Source organism: Pholis gunnellus, assembly GCF_910591455.1.
Source record: "Pholis gunnellus genome assembly, chromosome: 4".
NCBI classification, from domain to species: Eukaryota; Metazoa; Chordata; class Actinopteri; order Perciformes; family Pholidae; genus Pholis; species Pholis gunnellus.
In genome coordinates this window covers 18,475,303-18,493,903 of record NC_136530.1, presented here as the reverse complement: position 1 = coordinate 18,493,903, position 18,601 = coordinate 18,475,303, and the positions used below count along the sequence as shown (strand labels likewise).

Below are 18,601 nucleotides of genomic sequence, written 5' to 3'. Positions count from 1 at the left end.
GTTTTAAGTGTGTGTGTGTGTGTGGGCGAACTGCCTGTCTGCAGCTCTCTAAACCACTTAAGAGACACTGTGTTTCAAACTGGCATCGCTAACGGATGATGTTGTGGAGAATATATCAAGGCCAAATAATAGTCCTTGAAACGGGTGAAAGGGGATGTGAGAACTGAGGAGGGTCAGACATGTGGAACATGTGTATCTGTCTTCCTGTGTGTGCATGTGTGTGTGTGTGTGTGTGTGTGTGTGTGTGTGTATTTGACTACAGCAGGAGCAAGGCAGAAAGCCTAATGGGAGTGGGCTTAACTCTTGCACACAGACTCGCTACATATCTGATTACTGGGACCAGTAATTTTCTTTCCTTAAATAAGGAAGAAATTGGATAGGATGAATGAAATTTGGCTGTCATATTGCAATGATGGTGCAGCAGGGAGATTATGTGTTTCACATAATCGTTCATCATTTCCCAACCAGTGTTCGGGCTTAGCATAATGGAATTGGTAAACTGGTTTAAATCAGAACGTGAGAACAGACTATCAGGCAGACTGTGAGGGTCTTGTGGTAATGTCTTCAGACCAAGCAGAATATTTTCACCACAGAGCTGCACATACACACTGAATCACACAAACACTACAGGAACACGCTGTCTTCATGTCTGCCTCATCACATTGTCAGAATACATCAAAAGATACCTTAAAAAACATCCCTAAAGATATATATTCATATTTTTGTATTTGTTGTAGTATAATTTATCTTTAATTCATTGTGTGCCAGTTTTCTCTGCCTCTTTAAAGCTTTTTACATGAATTTAATACTGAATTCAGTACAGTGTGAGCACTATGTCTTGTTCTTAAAAAGCAGACATCATTACATATCAACAATTTATTTTCAGATGTGAATCACAATATATCGAATCTGAATCTATTGGATTAAATGCTCTACAGTATCACTTGCCATTTTATTTTGGTAGGACTTAATACTCATATTGCATTCTGTGTTAATGGCCGCTTTTAGGAAGCTATGTCTTTTTTATTTTGTATTATTCATTTACTTATCTTTTTATATTTTATTGGTATTTGCCCAGAGTTCTATTTCAGTTACCGAGCAATAAGTTGTCGATGTGCACTCACTTTATTTCACTTTTGTCTTCCTACACGTGTAACTACTGTATGACCACATAGCTCCTCACAGGGTCGTTGTGGAATAAAGAAAAGTCCAGTATTAGTATAATGATGGATACTTTTTTGCAAATGTTTGGCTCTCATGTTGTAAACGAAAGCATGACAATGATGACAATGTCATTTATTTGGGGACATCAATACGCCTCTTTTGTAGCGAATTATTATTTTTGTCCTCATCTTAACAAAACAACATGTATCTATTACACCTGTTGAATGTAACACCTTTAGGGAATTATACACTTCCCGAAAGACCCGGTCACCAGTGTATGAAGTACCGCTATCTTCACTTACATTACTGAGAGAGTTTGACTACAGATGAAAAATATCTGTGTTTCAACTGATCATAATTAGAAATAAAGACCTTTTACAGCATCAGTAAACATGAATTATGATAGTTTGGAATTTTGGTGTTGAAAACTTATATAATTTTTTCAGCTTTTCCAAACTAGTGAAAACTGGTTAAAATTGATCACCTGACCAAACATGACAGGTTTACCCAAAATTTACCAAAACCCAAATTGCTCAAATCACTTCCTGTAGTGAATCACTCATAACTTTATTTTGTATATATTGAGTTGATTTGAACCGATATGAGCCAATAAAGTCTGTTTTAAAGTTAAGCTTTGCAGAGTATCTCTGGTGCAGTCTCATGGTGGTGCCAAATCAGGATAAATATCTGATGCACTGGGGTAACAGTCCCCAGGAGGTTATCTGTTGGCCACTAGGTGTCACAGTGGCTGTTTCTAAAAGACGCTCTCTGTTTCACCGAGTGCTACACTCAATGTTGAGTCTAATGTGTGTTTGTATTAAATCAGCCCTGTCGAATAATTCTGAAATGTGAATGAAAAACAAACATATAACTATCGCCAACTATTTAATTCTTTATTTATTAGCTGCATCTGTGGATGAATGATGGCTTGAATGATGTTGGAATCACAAGCCATCAGCAGGGGGAAAATGCCACATGCCCACAAATGTGAACTGGTTTTAATGCAGCAGAAAAACAAGCTGAGCGTGAGCTCTGTACGCTTCATTACACTGAATTATACATCCAGATCGACGGTTCATGTCAGACACATGATAGCAGGAACATCAAAATTAATTAAATTGTCTCAATATTGTTTTTTTTCCCCACAAGGTGCAAGAACAGCTCAAGTGAGTCACAGTCCGAATGTGTCTAAAGCTGGACTGCAGAAAAAAAACACAACTTGTTTTGTGTGTTTTTAACCTTTAAAAAATATTGAGCCCTCATCTAGACAGAGCTGCTGCACAATTGGTCAAATGGCATCACTTGGAATTCTCTTGAATTGACTTGCATTTAAAATGGTAATGCAGGAATGTCGTGGATCTAATACACACCTGTAAAATACAGCGAAGCAACCACAACTCTTCACTTCAGTGAGCTATGGTCTCCAGGTGCGGTCTCGAGCTTCATTCTCCCTCTTGATGTAAGCACAACATGAAGTTTGCTTTATAGTTTTGCTTTTATAAGATATATGGTAAATCATGAATATAAAATAAGTAATACATAGGTGAAGAAACCAAGGTTTAATTTGGATAAAATGTGTTTTAAAATAAAGAAATTAAATGTTGGGAATGACATTTTTAGAAATGAATGTAGCTTACTGTGACATTTTCTCATGGACACGTAATACAACTATGTGATTTAAAGGAAGTCAAAACAAGTGCATGCCAACTGAGCAAACTAATAATCCCCATAATATAATGAAAATATATAACAGTTAACTGACTGCTCTAGGAAGTGGCAGAATAAGTATTTCAGTCCTTTACTCAAGAAAAATGTAAAACTATTACTGCTGTCATACATACTGTGAAAATGCTCCATTACAAGTGGTCCTTCATTCAAAATCTTACTTAAAATAATATCACTTAAAGTAATATCAGAAAAATGTACTTTAAGCTTCAAAAGTAATACACATGTGAAGGAATGACCTCTGTTATATTATAGTAGTGGCATATTATTAAGATTTGCATTTATGTGTAAACTGAATTTTAATGTTGTAGCTGGTTGAGAAGGACCTAATTTTAACTAGTCCATGTAAAATCACTGTATTTTAATTACTGATGCATTAATTAAATGTACATAACTTCAATACTGCAGCTGGTAAAGGTGGAGCTTAATTTCAACCATTAGATATACTGCTGGGGAGCTTATAGCATGATAAGAATCAGAATCAGAACCGTTTATTTACCAAGGAATGATGCACATAACATTAAACAATCAACAACAATAACATTCAACACTGTGCAAAAAAATAGAAACATATTAAACTGTACAATAAAATATAAAATATAGTGCACAAACAAACAGATAACAGTAGGCCTACTATAAACAAGTATAATGTAAGTGTAATAATAAGCGTCTTTGAGTACCTTTTTAAAGAGCTATACAAATAAAATGTATTATTATTATTATTATTATGTATTAGTTGATTTATATGTTGTAATAATCTGATTCCGCAAAGTAACTAATGTTGCCAAATTAATCTAGTGGAGTAAAAGAGTACACTATTGGCTTCTAATATGTAATTAGGTAGAAGTATAAAGTAGCATTAAATAGAAATACTCAAGTAAACTACAAATAGCCCTACTTTAAAAAAAAGTACTTAAAGAATGTACAGTAGTCTAACGTTACTTCAGTAAATGCACTTCGTTACTTTCCTCCACTACACTCTCTTAAAGGGACAGTACAACCAAAATACAGCAGGAAGATGACTACGTCAGATGAGGCTTCCGTCTGTTGAATTATTGGTGTAAGGAAACACAATCAAGCTTCTGCAGGGTTGTATGTTTGTATCGAGGTAAGCAATAAGCACACCACCATCATGGAGCAGTTACCTCTCCAGCCTTCAAACTTCTGCCCCGATGCCTCAAAGAGCACCTGTCGTCCCGACATCCTTTGCGTGTCCAATATGGAAGAACTGGTGGTGGAGGTCCGTGGCTCCAACGGGGCTTATTACAAGGTAATAAACCTGCTTATCGATTCAGCGTCCAACACAATAGCCACGTTATACCATGCAATATTTTAGTTGACGTCTCACAGACCACGGCAACAGTTTCCGACTTGCTCTGAACCCACTAGCTGCTCGCCTTTTAGCTTGAACTAGCAATGCTAGCTACAACACCAGCGGGCTAAGCTAGCATCGCTCGCAAGTCTTCGCCAATTGACACTTTTTAGCGAAACTTCTTTGTCCTCGGAGTGGACGAAACAATATCTTATCTTCGATTATTGGGACGTACAACCGATACAGTTCTTTATTAATTGTGCTTGACGTTCGGTTGCAGCTTTCCCGAGCTAAAAGTTAGCTACGTTGCTAGTTGCCTAACTGTTGACGTCAAGAGATGTGGCTCAAGTAGCGATAGCTTACGGTTACACGCTGTGCTGTGACATATCTTCTGCCCATTTTAAGTAACGGACATATCATGTATGTGGTTACTAACGCTGTTGATCATATATCTTATGAAAATATGTCATGTTTAGGAGGCACCGTGGCTCGTTATGACAGTGACTTTGAGCTCTCGTTGAGCTGCACCTACTCGACGGCTGTCTATTATTTGATACTTCATCACGCTGAAGTTATTTGGTGTGTGTGAGTGAGCCAGCTGTTCCTTGTCAATCCTGACCAGCTGGCATGCCAGCAGAGGATCACTGATACCGTAGACTTAAAGGCTATTTCTGGACGTGCTGTGTGCAACAGTCTCCTCTCCTACCATCTCTTCTTCTGTGCGTTTCCTCTCTCCTTCTCTCGTCTCCTCTGCTAATCGTACTCCTTTCCTTTCTTTCATTTTCCTTTGTGGCCTCGCCTCTATTCTTCATGACTCCTGCTACTACTGTTTGACACTGTCCCCACTCCCCACTGCTGTTCTCTGTGTGTACCCAGCCCTGGTGTCATGACTCATTGTGTCCACTTCCCTGCTGGTCGGTTGCCCGGGCTGAATCTTAAGTTTTATGTCTTGTGTGTTTCTATTAAAATGAAATTGATATCACACCTTCAAAAGAGATGAGCAGGTTGCTTACATTGCACAGGTCTTAAAGCTCCTCACCACTTAAAACATGTTCAATTCTGGTGTGTGTTAATGGGGAGCAGCTAATGTTTTTTTATTGTTATGAATTCATTTGCAGATTATTTTCTTTTGATTAATACATGTCTATTACAATGTCTCTCACATTGTATGTCTAGTCTGACCCAGTTTGTCAAAAACCCAAAAGGTATTCAGTTCACTATCATACATGATGATGAATAGAGACAAATCCACACATTTGAGAAGCTGGAACCAGAGAATATTTGGCATAATTTCTCTAAACATTACCGGTAATTCATAACCAAAATAAAAAGGTAACTAATCATTTCAGCTCTAACCCTTGTGGCCTCTTCGCATGCAGATGCTATAGGTGTTTTCTGCCCATATTTTAAGATATCTGCCACTAAGATTCATGCCAACAACCAGAACTAATTGGGGTTGAAAATTGTTTTGTAAATTGACATGAAAACTGTCTCTGTTTCTCTCAATAATCAGCAGAACTGACTGTGAATAGTCTCAGTTGTGAGCTGTTGTATGCCTGAGCCAAAACCTCAATTAGTCATTCACACACACTGACAAACAAGTTAGATTGTACGCCAAATATATGTATTAATGTGCACTTCACTCAAGCTTGTAATTGAGCTCCTGTAAATTCAAACCTGGAATTCATTCCGTTTGAATATTTTTTTTATTCTCATCACAAAGGAGAGAACTTGCTTGAAGAATCAAAGTCAATTATTTCTGTCCTGTACCGTCAGTGTGTTGAATAGGTGGCACTTAATATCAGTCAGCTGTTCTGATGCGTTTACCCTGTTTGTGTCTGTGTCTGTCTGTCCTGCAGGGCGTCGTCAAAGATATCCACGATGACTCTCTCACCGTTGCCTTTGAGAACAAGTGAGTCTCTCCCTTCTGCTGTGTTCAAGCTGTCTTCATGAAACATGTTGAGTTCAACATTTGAAGACGAATGTAGGACCGTGTTTTAACAAGGTAAGACATGACCATCTTTTTTACAGTTGGCAGCCAGAGCGCCAGGTGCCCTTCAATGATGTCAGGATGCCACCGCCCGCTGACGGCAAGAAGGAGATTGGAGAGGACGAGGAGGTGGAGGTGAGGAGGACACACACATAGTCTACTCTTTTTCTTCCCTTGTTTCCTTCCCGATACCGTTATGTTTGTGTCTCACTCTGTCTCTCGGTCTTCGTCTCCTGTCAGATCCTCTCCAAAGCCAACGATCAGGAGCCTTGTGGTTGGTGGCTGGCTAAAGTCCGCATGATGAAGGGAGCTGTGAGTAATGTTCTTTATGAAGACACGTTTCTATACTATACACTTAATATTTACATGCATATTAATGCAAACAATATAAAATTCTCACTGACACTCTATTGTAGCGTTATTATAATAAAATTAACTAAAATTGACCAATATTGCAGTTATCAATCTATAATACTTTGTATCTAGCGGAGCGTTGAGTGAAGAATGTGGCTAAAATACAGTTAAAAAAAAATACCAAAATACAATATTTCTATGATTATTGACATGATATCAATATTAAATTTTTTGGATATCATGTTTATCATCAATAGCTGTATATCGTGACACCCCATAATGAGATATATACATGCCTGTCTGTCTTTACAGTTCTATGTGATCGAGTATGCAGCCTGCGACGCCACCTACAATGAGATAGTGACCTTTGAGCGTCTGCGTCCAGTCAACACTAACAAGGCCATCACCAAAGACTCCTTTCACAAGTGCACTGTCCCTGTTCCGCAAGATCTGCAAGAAGCGTATGTACAGCAGCTTTTACACTAACAAGCGTAGGGAGGGATACATCTTAAATACACACGCTTGTTCTCTTCATAATGAATGACTATAACACGCAACGATACAGAAGATTGTTTATTGTAGGTGTTACATATGGGCTGTACTTTTCTCTTAAGATTTATCCAATCCCAATCCCCTGTCAGCGGTGTGACAGATGTGCTGGAAAACCATTTGTTTACATTAGGAATGGGCAAATTTGAAATAATAAATTTTCCTCATATTGCAGGTGCCAGGGTGAGAATGCCCATAAAGAATTTAAGAAAGCCGTGGGAGCCTGTCGGATCTCGTACTGCCCTGAGACCAGCCAGCTACTGATTGTGGTAACTGGCTCACTATTAACCCTGTGGTGACATTTGGATATTCACAATAGCATCTCAACTACTATATGATACGTCGCAACTTTGTCCTGCTGATGTTTGTGCACTGGATGACTCAGCTATTCCTTTCTTTCTAGTCGTCATCATAAAGGGAGCAGCTCAACATATGTTAATTCTTCTTTTATTCCTGTGTGTGTGTGTGTGTGTGTGTGTGTGTGTGTCTAGTCCACCAATGAGACGACAGTGAAGCGTGTTTCTTTGCTGAGTGACATGCACCTGCGCAGCATCAGGACCAAGCTGCTGCTAATGTCCCGCAACCACGAGGCCACAAAACACCTGGAGGTCAGTTGGTGATGAGGTCGCTGTGGTTCGGTCTCGATGGTAACCTGGAGGTCACATGGGCAGCTTAGTACACTTGGAGGAGGGACAAATAGCAACGTTAAACCTAGTATGAAGGGCAGTTAATGACAATGTGACCATACCATATGAAGAAACTTTTTATATGACACTTTGGGTGTCCGTCAGAGCAAAGTGATAGTAAGTGATAGTTAAGGAGTTTGTAGTAAAGTATTGGAGTTGTCCGGAATACCATATTTGGAGCTAAGACGCTTCAGTGAGAAATATTCCAGGATATGCACCCCTGAAAAACAAGTTTGCACATATGGAGGCCCATAAACAAACAAATGAATGAATAGACTAGCCTATGCCGGCTTTGTTGAGACTGTCTCTCTATCAATTTCCTCTGCTGTGTTTCAGTACCCGGGACAGCGACACACGGCCCCTCTACAGCGCTATCCGTCTGAGAATAACCAATAATAATTCATGTGGATGCATAATAAATAATGTGTTACTACTATTCTTTATGTGATGGGCTATTTGGAATTGTTGGGGTAGTGCATGTATAACAATGAATAATGTATAATAGCTTTTACTCCCGATAATGAGCGTAAAATGGAAAGGTCAGATATACGATATGTGCACTGTACTTCAGATCAGAGAGAAGATTATTAATATTTTTAGCACCTTCAATTATTTTTAGAATATTTGATAAAATTATATCTGTCCGTTTCAAGTATTGTGAATGAGTTAATACCAAAAGATGAACTAATGACAACTGAAACTCTGCTCTTGTGTTTGTGCAGAGCTCCAGGCAGATGGTGTCGTCCTTCCAGGAGGAGTTCACGGTGAGAACGGATCTGATGGGCCTGGCCATCGGCAGCCACGGCAGCAACATCCAGCAAGCACGGAAAGTTCCAGGTGTCTCTGCCATTGACCTCGATGAAGAGACTGGCACTTTCAGGATCTACGGAGAGGTAGGGTGTTTTCTGCTTTAGTGTTGGAGGACGCATGAGTGGCTCAGTGATGGGTGAAAGGAATGAATGAATACAAACCTTTACAGCAACAAATGTAAAGAGTAACGGCGTGGACATATTTAGATTTTATTACGACTAAGTGACCGTATGCGGTTTGTATAGATGTTAACTGTTGACGGTGCATGTGTGTTGGACGTATGACCGATAAAGTAACCCTGTGTTGTCTTTCAGACAGCGGAGGCAGTGAAGAAGGCCAGGAACTACCTGGAGTTTTTGGAGGACTCTGTCCAGGTGCCCAGGGCCCTTGTCGGTACGTAGACACACGTTTACTCCCTGAGCTGGAAATCTTCAAAACTTGTGTTTTTACTTGGAGCAGTCACGGGCAACTGAAAATGAGATGCTCCATACGTTCGTCATGATCATAGTGCCACATTGCAAGACAGTCATCTAAAATTCATAACGATATCTGTGCAGCTCCTTCATATACCATAGTTATTTACTCCCTTATGAGGTGATCTCAGTTTGGCGAGTTCATCATCTTTTCCCTGCTCTGTGTCCTCAGGCAAAGTGATCGGTAAGAACGGGAAGGTCATCCAGGAGATTGTGGACAAGTCCGGTGTGGTGAGGGTCAGGATAGAAGGAGACAAAGACAACAAGCAGCCCCGACAGGAAGTAAGCCTGCTACTGCCATATCTTTTCTGCTACTGATAAAGTACTGATAAGTCTTCTCTTATTTCTATGCATCCAGCCTCTTTCTTTGCACTTGGTTCAGTCAGTCCCATACTAACATGTGTTGTGTTCTTTCGTTTTGTTGACACAGGGAATGGTCCCATTCACCTTTGTCGGTACTAAGGAGAGTATTGGCAATGTTCAGGTCTTGCTGGAGTACCACATCTCTTACCTTAATGTAAGGATACCTGTGTGTGTGTGTGTGTGTGTGTGTGTGTGTGTGTGTGTGTGTGTGTGTGTGTGTGTGTGTGTGTGTGTGTGTGTGTGTGTGTGTGTGTGTGTGTGTGTGTGTGTGTGTGTGTGTGTGTGTGTGTGTGTGTGTGCTAAATAGGGTTAAAGGGCTTGTTTTTCATGCATGTTTGTCTATTTTTCACAACACCTTCATATGTTTATATATGTGTATATATATGTATATATACAGTATATGTGTGTGTTTGTGTATTAACAGTACTTTTATAATTGGAATGGCCAGCATTTACTGTGGGACGGTGGTGGTAAAAGTTAAGTTTTTAGTTCTGGTGTTGCAGCATCAGAAAAAACAACAACTCTTTTCAAATGTATTCCATTTTGAGGCAAACAGCTCAGTCAGTCACAGTTTGATGGGATGTGTGACGGAAATATCCACGGCACAAGCAGAGGAGTACAAGGAGGTGAAGTTGGTTTGAAGAAAATCCCCAGCTGGAGGAGACGGCTGTGGTTAACAGGGAAGAGCGGGTTGTCCCTTTAATCACAAGATTGCCAGCTCCTTCCCCGACTCCTCTTGTCCTCAACGTCAAAGGGTTCTTGAGACAAAACATTGTTTCAGTTTAGGCTAGACATTGACTTGAAGTTATAGACATTGACCAGCTGGACATATAGATTATTACCATCTCTAGTAAACAATGTCCTGGCAGGAATTCTGATTATTATCATTATTTCTATATCTATATGTCTACTGTTGTGAACGCCATACAAAATGCTTGAATTCCACTGTGTGCACGTTTTGCACGCATGCGCGTGTCCTGTGTTGATGCTTTGTGTGTGTTTTGCACGGTGTGTGTGTGTATGTGTGTGCGTGTAGGACATGGCGGAGCTTCTTGCAGAAGGCCAGCAGCTAGAGGAAGAGCTGAGGCAGAATGTGGATTATACACAGGGAAGCAGCCTAGCAAGATTCAGAATATGCAACACAAGGCACACTGGATGTGATGTAGATGTGTGTATGACGATTATGCATTTGTATCCAGTGATGACCCTACATAAGAAAAGAAAAACATTTCTCAGAGATTCTCTTCATTTACTCTTCATTGCTCACATTTTCTGTTTCTTGCTTTTCCTTTTGTCTGGTTGTCTTTCTCTTTATTCTTACCATTGCCCCTATTTCTTTTTTTTTACCCTTTAGGAAGTTGAGCAGCTTCGTCTGGAGAGGATGCAGATCGATGAACAGTTACGTCAGATCACCCAGGTTCATCGCCAAGGTGACCGAGAGAGAGGAGAGAGAGGAGAGAGAGGGGAGAGAGGGGAGAGAGGGGAAAGAGGAGGAGGAGGAGGAGGAGGAGGAGGAGGAGGAGGAGGAGGCAATAATACAGATGGCACCGCCAATGCCTCCTCCTCCTCTTTACATGGCAGTCGCTCCTACAACGGTCGAGGACGCGGGCGCAGAGGCCACGGCTACAGCACTGGATACGGTAGGCACCTGTTAAAGTCTAATATTCAACAAAAAAGACTCAACTTACCTCCTGCCAGATACTTCGGTGTTAATTGTATGCAAATGTGCCATTTGTGCAAGAAACCGTAACCTTTTCTGTGTGGCGGTCTCTCTCTCTCTCTCTCGTGTGTTTGCTTGATTCATCCAGGCACCAACTCAGAGCAGTCCAACGCCTCTGAGACAGATTCAGAGCGCAAGGATGAGCTCAGTGACTGGTCCCTGGCTGGAGAAGACCAGGACAGGTGAGTTTTTTTCTTTTTTCTTTCATAGCTGTGTTGTCACTACAGCGTGCACATACATATGTTATTGACTGACTTGCAGAGAGAGAGAGAGAGGCTCCCGGCCACAAAGAGATGCCCGCAGGAGGCCTGGGCCCGGCAGAGGCCGAGGAGGGCCTGGAGGACGGGGGAGAGGAGGAAGAGGAGGATACAGCAACAGCTCTGGTAAGATTCACTCTTCCAGCAGCCATTCACAAAGATCGGGTCGAGACCCGCAGGTCGGACGCAGGAGGTTTTATTTGGCTCGCCAAATAGATTTGCAGAATTTCCTCCATCGTTCCTTCATTTAAGATTTATATCTGCAGTTCACCTTTAAGCCACATGAGGCAGCCTGAATGTTCCTCTTGTTCAGATAACTGTAGTTTACTGATCACACTGAATCTAATACGATAGACCAGAGTTCATTCTGTTAGAACATGTTAACTCTTTCTAAATGCATTTATTTGATCTAAATTATAAAGTATCTAACATGTGTATATGTTTTCAATAACACACGCATAAAACATCGAATTAGCAATCTTTTTGAAATGGTTGGTTTACCTTTTCTAGATAATATAGTTGATGCTGAAATGGCAGTAAAAATGGTCAGGAACGAAGTTTGAGAACTGACTTAGAGACTACAAAGAGAGTGTCTTTCTCTCGTAAAAGTATTGTCCTGTGATAGTTTGACATAGGATAAAGGCTATTTTCTGTAACTCTGACTCTGCAGCAGGGCCTCGGGACCATGAGGACAACCATGCCTACGGAGCCACGGAGACAAACACAGAGACAGACCAGACGGCCGATACCGATGCCAGCGAGTCCAACTTGCCCGCAAACCGTCGCAGAAGATCTCGACGGCGCCGAACCGACGAGGACACCGCGCTGATGGACGGCATGAGCGAGTCGGACAACGCCTCAATGAGTGAAAATGGAATAGGTAGGGAAGTCCCAGGATTTCTTTCAGGACGTCTTCATGCACACACAAACTCTGCAGTGCATACATGTAAAGCATTAGTCACAAACAGAATATCCTAGTGGGAAAGTCTCATACTTTCCCCATTTGAAGTGTTAAAGGAGCCTGTGCTGTTCGAAGACAGGTCTCTGGTTTAAAGGCAATTTAAGCTCCAAATCCCTCTCTTTGTGATTACCCTGATGTCCTTAGATGACTCAGAAGTTAAACCTCAGCGTCGTAACCGTAGTCGACGTCGCCGCCTCCGCCTGCCTGAGGAGAGGCAGCCAGGTAACCATGGCAACTGCCAGTGTTCCCCCCCCTCCCTGAACAGGTCTCCTAATGGCTCGGCTCAAAGGTTGCACACCAGGCCGTTTTTTTTTTTTTTTTGTCTTCGTGTGACACAAACCAAAAAAACTAAACCAAAAAAGTTGTTAAAATCGTTATGATCTCTTTAACGACTTGGTGTTGCTTGCTTCTGCTCAATGATGGGATGTGATTGGTTGACCGACACTGTCCTCACTGGAATGCAAATTTGAAAGTATGTAGCTTCCTTTTTTCTTGTATTATTTTATTTGCTCAACACTGGTTTACTAACAACTAGGCTACAGCTCGTTTGTTTTCACGTTGTCGGGCTGTCAGTAACACCGATGGCTCTCTTGGTTTGTGTGGTGTGTCATAGTGGGCGTGACCCCTAACTTACTTCTCTGTGATGTCGGATGTGAAGGACACAGTGTGGCCTCCAGGAGCCGAAAAGCTCCTTTCAGGCTGCCAGACAGAATCGACCGCGACATTCTCAAAACTGTCAAACTATCGTCCATTTTAACTATTAAACCACAGGAGGTGTACATTGTGAGATCAATATTGTGTATGTAAGAGTTTCACAGCACTGAAAGAACTTTTCGGCTTCGGTTATTTAAAAAGAAAAAAAAAAACGGACAATTTCCTAGCGGGTCTCTTTTCTCTGTTGTCTCGCCTGCACAGTGTCGGTGGCTGACTACATATCCCGGGCTGAATCTCAGAGCAGACAGACGACGGACACTATGGACACCAAGAAAAACAAGGATGTGGTTAGTTCCTAAACGTCATGTGTTCATAAAGCGTTTAAAAGGTCTCTTTAACCTGGATCTTTTGAAGAAGCACTTGTGAATGTAGATGCTGCATTATTTGATTGTCCCACGTTTCTGTTCAGGGTCAGGTGGATGCCATCGCCGAGGACAGCCCACCATCTGTGCCGGCAACCACCAATGGTTCTAACAACGCTGCCGACGCTGAGAGCAGCAATGCCACCGGAGCTCCCGCCAAAGCCTCCTGCCAGGAGGACTCTAACCAACAACCTGTTGCTAACGGACTCTCCTAGTCAGACCCGAGCAAAGGAAATGGTTTCAAATATTTGAAATTCTTTGGCTGCACTTGATTTAATCTCCCCGTCTCTGGAGCAGCCTTAAAATTTAAACATTTAAACACAACAAGCACTGTTCTTCTTTTACTTTACAAGTATTTGAAACCCGTTCCACTGCGCAAAGTTTTAGACATCTGAACCTTAACCTTCCCTTTACACACGTGTTCTATCCAACTATTCATTTTACTACCGTGTTTTTTTTTTTTTACAATAGTTCTTCCTGTATGAGCTTGCCAAAGATAGTCAAACACACACAGACTTACAAACGTCTAATTAACTGTACTTTTCGGTCCTCTCTTCATTGAGAGCTCAGGGAGAGGTCGGACCGAATGCAGTATTTATAAAACGCAGACAGGGAATCAAACTCAAACCCATACTATGGTATGAATGCAGCGGTTCTTTTTTTTATCAGTAAAAATATCATAGCAGGATTTTTAGATCAGAAACATGTCTGCCTTTTACCAGGTGGAATCGAAAAGATGCTTCCACGACCTTTTTCAGGATGTTTTGTGCATCTGAAGTAGTTTGTAAATTCAATATTCTGCAAGAGCAGTACCACAGTGCAGATAGGTTTGTTGGAAACCCAAGTATGTTTGACATACATGTGATCATCTGTTGTGCCTTGAGAGTAGATTCAACATGTTGTTGCCTGGCTCTGCACACCGTCTGAAATTGTTTCACTTGTTTCTGTGTTACGCGCTCACCCTCTCTGCCACAGTGGAACCAGATGAGCTGTCTCCTTGTGCTTAATGTACCCTCATGGCACTGTAGGCAAGACAAACACCGAGAGACCCTGAAAGGATTTCAGAGGCATATCTTTTTAAAATCAGGTGTGTCTATTCTTAATGTTTGTGGGGAGAATGAGTCCAGTTATTATTTCTCTCGCTCTCTCTCTCTCTATATATATACGTCTCTGTTGAGGAGTTTGACATTAGCTGCTTTCTGTTTTTTCAATATGCAACCACTTTGGTCATACTAGAAATGTTATTACAGCGTGTCTGGAAAAGAAACAAACGATAGAAGAGTTGTTTTCTTTGCACTGAAACATAACCTTTTTCTGTTTTAAAAGTTGATTGTAGGTGAGTCTGGAAACTGGCTGTTACTGTTAAGTGCTGGAAAGAGATGTAGCCGTCAAGTGCTGGGTTTCCTGGAAACATCTCATTGCTAGACAGCGGGCGCTTTCATCAAATATATGACAAGATAAGGGATGAGTGCTTTTTTTTTTTCTTCCAGAATTCCAGCTAAATCAAAAGAAAATCAATGTTGAGATGTTTTTGGAAAACCAAGCCCAGGTGACGATGATGTCATTTTCATGGTTCTTCCACAGACTGGCTGGAAACTGGTCACGACTGTTCCACTAAGGAAGGAGATTTATTTGGTTTATTTATTTAAAAATGTACAGTATTTAAAAAAAGGCAAAAAAAAGAGAAGCTCTTCTTTTTCTTGACACTAAAATATACGTTACCGAGGGTTTTCTTTTGAGACAAAATGAAAATTTGGACTACTGAGAGTTGTGACATCCCCAAAGTGTTTTTGTTGGGTCAACTACAGTATGTTTTTTTTTTTTTAAAGGATCATTCTGGTTGGTTGATGTGCAATATGTTTTGTATGCAGGTAGTTCTTAAATAAACTTGATCTTCCATGTAGATCTAAAACTCAACTGTGTCAGGCTCTCTTATGAAAATATGACTTAAGTAGTACAAGTACAATGCAAGTTGGTGCAGTTTTTCATGGATCTCAAATGATCATGTATTGATAAATATGCATGTTAAATATTCATCAAACGCCAATTTTGGTTCTGTTCATAGTTGGCTGTAATAACCAGTCAATGTAAATACTTTGAATTTGGTTTTATTGGTGATTGCAGGGCCAACCTAAGCACGAGGGAATCAGGGAAACAATGCACGAAATCCAGCACACATCAACCTCAGTCTCACCGTTTGCTCTTTTACACAGCGTCACAGCTGTATGGAGTTATCGCTAATGCAGATGGAACATCCAACTACTGCTGCTTCACTGCGAGAGCGCTGTATATGTGGTGCGTGTAACCTCCCCTAACCCCAAGCCTTTACCATGGCACTGATACACACTGTTGTGCAGGGAAAAAGCTTTGGTTTGCTGTAAATGCTCCTCTTGTCCATACTTCAGCAGTCTGAGTTATCAGCTGGTGTCTTCCAATGTTGCAATAAAAAAAAAGACTTTAACAAATTGTAATCTATTGTTTTGAAGTTCCCATCTTGTGGAAAACCACAATGGAAACTTTCCCTGAAAAGTACACAAAGTAAATCTGAAATACAACATAATAACGAGGGACAATTCCAGTTACAATTTGTACAGCGTGATTTTATTTGAGAACAATCAGTTAGAAAACTCTGGTAATAGCTGAAGCCGGGTCAGTGCAAACAGCATGGATAAGAGCAGTGTGGAACTTTCGTCATTGCTGGCATCTTCACTTCTTTGTCTGGGCATCGAAGAAATCCTTCGCTTCATTTATCTTCGCTGCTAGGTAGGGAGATCCACCTGTGGCCCACACACACACACACATACACACACACACGAACAGTGTCCATGGTCACGTTTCAGAAAAGCCCAACCTGAATCTTTTTGGCAATCACGCTGCATAAAACCTGTTAATAAGTGTAGCCATTACATTTACCTTTCTAAGCTAAACTACACCCTGAAGTAATTTGAGTGACATGTCATAACCAGTGAATGCAGTGAACTGTAGCTACAATGTTTATTTACTCCATCAGTCTGTGGAGCACTTCATTGTAACGTACATGGTCAACAGGAACCGATGGTGGACTTGTATTGCCTCACTTACCTCTATCTGGGTGATTCAGGATCATCAGTTTTCTATGTGCCTCTCTGATCTTAGTCCTGTTGGCTGTGGGACTGCAGGACAGAACGGTGGCACAACAGTGAATTATTGTCGTAATAATGAGTGAATAGTAGTGGTTAGCTGATTCTAACATGTAAGTGTGCACTTACCTGATACCTAAAACCAGGGAAGCTTCTCTCTTGGACATCTTTGGATCAAACCCACCTCTATAGTAGCCTCCTCCAAAAGCCTGCAACATGTACAGTTCACAGCTCAGCATGATGGGCCTGCTAACCCGACGCTTACTTGCAACATACTTATAGTAAGTAAACTCAAAGATTAGGCGTATCTAAAATGTATACTTCCATTTGGAGAGAAACTTATTGTGTGTGTGTTTTTCCTTCTTACCGTCTTGGGGAAACTCTCAAGGGCCTGTTTCATCTGAGGCTCCATCAGCCTCATGGCCTGCATGGCATAGCGACCTGACAGACGGAGCAGAGGGGAAGCATTTTTACACATTATGATAATTGTGGAATTGTCTCTACCATTTATATTTACGTAAGCACCGATAACCGAGTGTTATTTTGGCTGTTTAAAAGATGTTTAAAAGCAATTTTGTTTTTCCCATATCTATATCACTATATGGCAAATCACATAAAGTGATGAATGAACCATATTGCACGCTTATGCATTACATCAGGAAAAGTCTTAAAACAAGAGTAAATGATGACCCCTATGATAACAATCTGCATTCTATTAATAGATGACACTGAACTATTGCCTATATTAACAGTAACTTGCATTGCTGCTGGTATTATAAAGAAAACCAGAGCTCATGAGGTGATCTATCTGATCAATTGCTGGTGGTTGTGCAACATTTCATTTTTGGTGCTTCTTTTCACGTTTGTACCGTTTATTTTTACTTTGCAATAGTTGTTAAATGATCCGTTTGACTTGTTTCAGAGCTGCTCTTCTCTGTGAAGCATACATATCGAGGCCCTAGGACGTACATTCAGACAATGTCTGTCGCCCTTGAACCAGCAGTCGTGTCAAGGTGATCGGTCGCACCACTGAAGAACTAAATGCTCAGTTAAACTTTTCAACAGTTAGCTCTTACAGGAGGAACTCACCTGCAAATCCAGCTGCTGCCAGAGCCAGTCCCACTGCCACCATGGAACTGGCCTGGAGTTAGACACAGAGAGAGACAGAGAGATATCAGGAAAAAAAACATTACGAAGACGACCAGAACATCACCTGCACCAACTAACCAGCTGTCCTACCAATGTAAACACGTACCACATGGCCAAGGTGCCTCCTACTGTGAAGCCTAAGCAAGTGACGTTAGCTACGTGTGTTTCGAACCCCTACTTGCTGATGTCTTTATGTACCACACGTAACATTGGTTGGTAAACGTTATCTAGATTTGGTCACGTCGTGCTGGGTCATGCACATTCGAGTAAAGCTAACGTTAGCTTAGCCGTTTAGAATGAACGTTATCTAACGTTTTCGGCAGACTCCTGCTCATGCTACCGTTTTTTCGGATGTTCGCTCCGGTTAGTGGATAACACGTCCGACCTACCATGTCTGGGTGTTACGTTCCGTTTCTGTTCAAGATTAAGACCATAACTTTTGACCTCTCATGTTTTCCTCGCTCAGGGGGTGCATGTGTTTGTACCGGAAATGGCGGAGAACTGTCGTAAAGCGTTGACGTCCGCTGGTTCTCCTCTCTCTCCTCTCCCTGTAAAGCTGAACGTCCAGCCCCGCCCACAAGACTATTCATGCCCCCTCACCTGAACACGTTTGATTGTCTAGTCCTCCTCGTGACTGCTGGAGAAGTTTGAAGTATTTTCTTTATTTTATTAATTCCCTTACTCTAATGTTGTTGCCTTGAAAGGTTACTCATGTTGGCTACTCCAGTTGTATGTTGCTACGTGGTTGAGCTACCAACATGCAAACATTCACATAACCTCCAGCAAAATGTTTGTGTGCCATTTAACTGAATACAGTTTAAATGCTAACTTGCATTTGCTAGAGTGCTTTGTGTTGGCTAGTTAGCATTAGCATACGGCTCTGCTAAAGCTCC

General features: G+C 41.2%; 2 protein-coding genes across 5 annotated transcripts; one reads left to right on the top strand and one right to left on the bottom strand.

Annotated features, from left to right (window-relative positions):
* Positions 1–3,912: 3,912 nt before the first annotated feature.
* On the top strand, positions 3,913–15,357 carry fxr1 (FMR1 autosomal homolog 1). 4 transcript variants are annotated; one of them, XM_079157708.1, is made up of 18 exons: positions 3,913–4,159; positions 6,061–6,113; positions 6,233–6,326; positions 6,432–6,503; positions 6,858–7,006; positions 7,270–7,363; positions 7,586–7,702; positions 8,503–8,673; positions 8,905–8,983; positions 9,236–9,345; positions 9,494–9,580; positions 10,781–11,066; positions 11,235–11,328; positions 11,408–11,529; positions 12,074–12,283; positions 12,509–12,586; positions 13,280–13,365; positions 13,488–15,357. In XM_079157708.1, exons 1-18 carry the CDS (start codon positions 4,022–4,024, stop codon positions 13,653–13,655), a joined length of 2,208 nt encoding a protein of 735 aa, XP_079013834.1. In that variant the 5' UTR covers positions 3,913–4,021; the 3' UTR covers positions 13,656–15,357. The 4 variants fall into 4 exon arrangements, with proteins under 4 accessions (XP_079013834.1, XP_079013835.1, XP_079013833.1 ...); XM_079157707.1 differs by having other exon boundaries at positions 3,914–4,159; positions 9,488–9,580; XM_079157706.1 differs by having other exon boundaries at positions 3,914–4,159; positions 9,485–9,580.
* A 668-nt stretch (positions 15,358–16,025) lies between these two features.
* Positions 16,026–18,205, bottom strand: dnajc19 (DnaJ (Hsp40) homolog, subfamily C, member 19). The gene is made up of 6 exons (XM_079158425.1): positions 18,098–18,205; positions 17,649–17,700; positions 16,927–17,000; positions 16,689–16,768; positions 16,522–16,592; positions 16,026–16,217 (listed from the first exon to the last, which is right to left on the bottom strand). Exons 1-6 carry the CDS (start codon positions 18,098–18,100, stop codon positions 16,147–16,149), a joined length of 351 nt encoding a protein of 116 aa, XP_079014551.1. The 5' UTR covers positions 18,101–18,205; the 3' UTR covers positions 16,026–16,146.
* Positions 18,206–18,601: the final 396 nt, after the last annotated feature.